The sequence below is a fragment of the Sinocyclocheilus rhinocerous genome, unplaced genomic scaffold, assembly GCF_001515625.1.
Source record: "Sinocyclocheilus rhinocerous isolate Xijiao unplaced genomic scaffold, SAMN03320098_v1.1 scaffold192, whole genome shotgun sequence".
NCBI lineage: Eukaryota > Metazoa > Chordata > Actinopteri > Cypriniformes > Cyprinidae > Sinocyclocheilus > Sinocyclocheilus rhinocerous.
Genome location: NW_015627892.1, coordinates 1,267,497 through 1,271,710, shown reverse-complemented (window position 1 = coordinate 1,271,710; position 4,214 = coordinate 1,267,497). Strand labels below are relative to the sequence as shown.

Genomic DNA, 4,214 nt, shown 5'->3' with positions numbered 1-4,214 from the left:
CTTACAGGAAACTTTGTGCTATTTCAGATTTTCAATACACTCCATTCTGTGTGATTTATATGCGTTTTTAAAAGTGGGGACATGGGGTAATGTCCTGAAAAGTCACCTTCTCCTTGTAATACCTATGTCATACCCTTGTCATTATACAAATTGATGTCCTCATTTGTCACAAAAACGCGCACACACACACACACACACACACAGTTTTTTTTATTATTTATATTTATATTTTCTATTTTAATTTTTGCATTATAATACTTCAAATCAGTTTTGTGGACACAAAAAAAAAAGATTTTTTTTTTTTTTAATCATGAATTTGAATTTCTTGAACTTGGACTGCTGTGAAATTGTTTTGGTTTCCTGTTTAGTCATGAATGTGCTGTCTGCAGACAACTGCTGTCTGCATTTTGATATATTATCATTTGTGCACTGTATTTGCTTGGCTGGTTCTGCCAGCTGGGCACCGTCCTCCCCACTGCACCCGGGCATGCACACATTCCACGCTTTATTAATCACTGCCCCTTATACATCATATGATAGCACATAATTACACCATAAGCTTACATAAACACACATTCTTACTGTCAAACCTCTCGTCAGGGAAATATTTTTGGCGTCTGACACGTGAGAAGCACCTGGTGTCATTACGGCCAGCTCAGACCCATCGCTTCTGGAGGGGTTTGCCTGCCAACCTGGACAGCGTGGATGCTGTATACGAGAGACCTGGAGACCATAAGATAGTGTTCTTTAAAGGTAAATATTTAATGTAACCCTTCAATATAACCTTTACTTTAATTATTACTCATACATCTTTTTGTCAGAATTTCTTACCTTAAGTATAACATTTTGGCACATAAGTCATCCTGCACTGAATGAGTGCAACACCTTATCATTGTGGTGTCGATGTGTTTTGCACAACACATTTACTTCAGAAAATGTCCAAATCTAGTTTTACACTGTGATTTTTGCTTTTGGCAGTCAGTAATCTGAGGTAATTCCACAGTTAAAGAGATCAAGAACATCTATCAAAAGCGCTTTAAAATTATGTTGTGCAATATTTCAAAAAGACCCTCTGATAATGTAGTTAATTCCAAACATTTTAAGCAAAATGCTCCCTAGGGCGTAAACAATAACGTAAATGATTGGAATTTAACACTCTCGAGTTATGTAAATGTCTTTTTTAATAAGAACTGGACTGTAAAGCAAACAATGTCCTTCAGAGATATAATGCGAGAGTGTTTTGAAGTCGTACCTCAAATCCAATTTCAGCTCAAAAGCAAGGAGGTAAAAAGAACAAGTTATGTATATTTAGAGCATTTAAATGTATTTCACAGCAGGTCTGTGTTTTCTAATCTGGTCTGCTGGTAGCCTACAGTTTTCCCACCTCACAATAAGTCATTCTAAATTCTTTAGATGGGAAATATTGGGTGTTCAAGGACAATAATGTTGAAGAGGGCTACCCACGGGCTGTCACTGACTTCGGACTGCCTGCGGAAGGAGTGGATGCAGTATTTGTCTGGCTGCACAATGAGAAGACCTACTTCTTCAAGGACAACCATTACTGGCGCTATGATGACCATCTGCGACACATGGACCTCGGCTACCCAAAAGATACGGCGCTGTGGAAAGGGATCCCACCTCAACTGGATGATGCCATGCGGTGGTCTGACAGTAAGTATTGTGAATCGTATAATGTCTTGAATTTTAAGCAGCTCTCCTGGATGTTTTCTTTTAAAGTCACAAAAAATTAATCGTTTTCTTTCCAGGATGAAAAAGCCGACATTAATTTCCGTGCTTGTCTAGGCTGTTTCATACCGGTTTACTGTTGAACTAGGTGGAGGACAGCATAGACAAAAACAAAACGATTTGTCTCCAGAAAAAAACATAACGACACAAAACATTAAAGACACAATGAAATTGTAATTTAGAGCATGTCTGTTAGCTTTAAGACTGTTGATATGTTCTCAAAAGTTGACAAAATCAACTTTTTGTAGTATCATTTTGGAAAATGGACCAAAAATTTTGATGTCTCATTTTGTACACGCAGATGTTTAATAATATGGTCTCTGAAATGAGAACATCCCGCCACCTAAAAAATGTATACTGTGTATAAATGCCTCAAAATAGCAATAGCAAGTAGCAAATCATGTTTTTTTATTATTATTATTATTATTATTATTTATTTATTTAGGCAGTGACATACAAAAAAAGCTGTTGGGTGCTTTTAAAAACTGAGCACCTCAGCATCTGTTATTTTAGTATTATTTATACTATTATTATTAGTATATACTATTATTTATTGTGTTTATTAATATTTTGAATCAGATTTTATTTTTATATTTTCAGTTTTCATTTTAGTTTCATTTTTATTTAGTAATTTTGTTATGTTCTTTAATCTTTTTTTAGTTTATTAAAGAATGATTTTTTGGATTTTGTAATATTTTTCTTTAACTTTATTTATTTCAGTTTTATTTTTAGTAATTTTAAGTCTTTTTTCTTTAACTTTACTATTATTTCAGTTTGTTGACGTGGCAAGATTTCTAATTTTCTTTTTTTTTTTAAAGGTTTTTCATCTAGTATGTTTATTTCAGATATATTTCAATTAACAAAGTTTTTTGTTATTAACAAAACACTTTTAATAGTTTTGGTTAATAATAACAACACTGTTCAGCATGCTCTCAGCTTCCAGTTTCAGTTGAAAACACAGGAAAGGAAACTAGCCTTATCAAGAAAATAAAAATCCTTATATTAGCCACTTTCCTCTTAAAATTAATAAAAATTAACTCATATTATCTTCCATCATGTGCAGTAAATATCCAGTAACATCTCAAAAATTGCTCTTTAATGCTGTTTACGTCATATACAGGGATTGTGCACAGTTTTACGACCCTGATTTGCCTTGGAAGATATGATTGTATTTCGGTGGAGAGAATGTTAGTCGGGCAGGTGTTTTGATTGTGTGGTTGTCATAGCAGCAGTTTTGAGGTCTATGTGAGCAGAATGGAGAAAGGGGCATAATGTCCTGTCATGCCTAATGCACGGCATTGTGTCTAATGCACAGTGAGCTCCTTGTGTCCTCAAAAATGAAGAACAGACATTTGAAATTCTGTGGTGGAACGAATCAAGCCTGTGTTAAATAAAAACAAAGCTTGCAAAGCACATAGCTAAGCACTTTCATGTAAAAACACACATACAGCTTCTTTTATTTCCTTCTTTCCGTGTTGTATTACATTAATACTGTCAAAATTGAGTTGATGCATGTAATAATTCAAAAGGTTAACGCTGTTAACCTATGTATCAAATTTGACCAACCCATTGTCAGCATATTCCAATTATGCAAAATGATTGATAGGTAGAAAGCCTATTTATGATGGGGGGGAAATGCAGGCCACTCTCTCTTTTTCTATTGCTTTTCACAGAGCTTAGGACCGTCACATAGATGAGTATTATTTCTCAGAATACATTTCAGTGATATCTATTAGGACATTTTATGATCGGTATTTAAAAAAAACTTTATTGCTTCCAGCACCTGCAATTAGCATTGAAGCATTTTGAATATTTTTGAAATGTCACCCACGAGTGAAACTCAGTGGAGGCTCGTCGGGGGATGCAGGGGAGGCACAGTGCAGGGGAGGCACAGTTTCCCCAAAATTTTGAGGTGAAAATGGGAGGAGGACGATTTAATGTTAATAAAATTCACAATTCATTTCAGTTCATATCTCAGAACGTACTGAACGTTAACGCTGTTAACCTATGTATCAAATTTGACCAACCCATTGTCAGCATATTCCAATTATGCAAAATGATTGATAGGTAGAAAGCCTATTTATGATGGGGGGGAAATGCAGGCCACTCTCTCTTTTTCTATTGCTTTTCACAGAGCTTAGGACCGTCACATAGATGAGTATTATTTCTCAGAATACATTTCAGTGATATCTATTAGGACATTTTATGATCGGTATTTAAAAAAAAATTTATTGCTTCCAGCACCTGCAATTAGCATTGAAGCATTTTGAATATTTTTTAAATGTCACCCACGAGTGAAACTCAGTGGAGGCTCGTCGGGGGATGCAGGGGAGGCACAGCTTCCCCAAAATTTTGAGGTGAAAATGGGAGGAGGACGATTTAATGTTAATAAAATTCACAATTCATTTCAGTTCATATCTCAGAACGTGTATTTTTTGTTTGTAATTTCACAGCTGTAATACCATAAC

At 35.0% G+C, this 4,214-nt stretch overlaps 1 protein-coding gene across 1 annotated transcript in view; it reads left to right on the top strand.

Annotated features, from left to right (window-relative positions):
- mmp17a (matrix metallopeptidase 17a) overlaps positions 1-4,214 on the top strand; it is a 79,086-nt gene that overhangs the window by 64,367 nt on the left and 10,505 nt on the right. The window contains exons 8-9 of the mRNA XM_016548321.1: positions 601-753; positions 1,414-1,671. Coding sequence (XP_016403807.1) covers positions 601-753; positions 1,414-1,671 — 411 coding nt within the window. The remainder of the gene's footprint in view (positions 1-600; positions 754-1,413; positions 1,672-4,214) is intronic.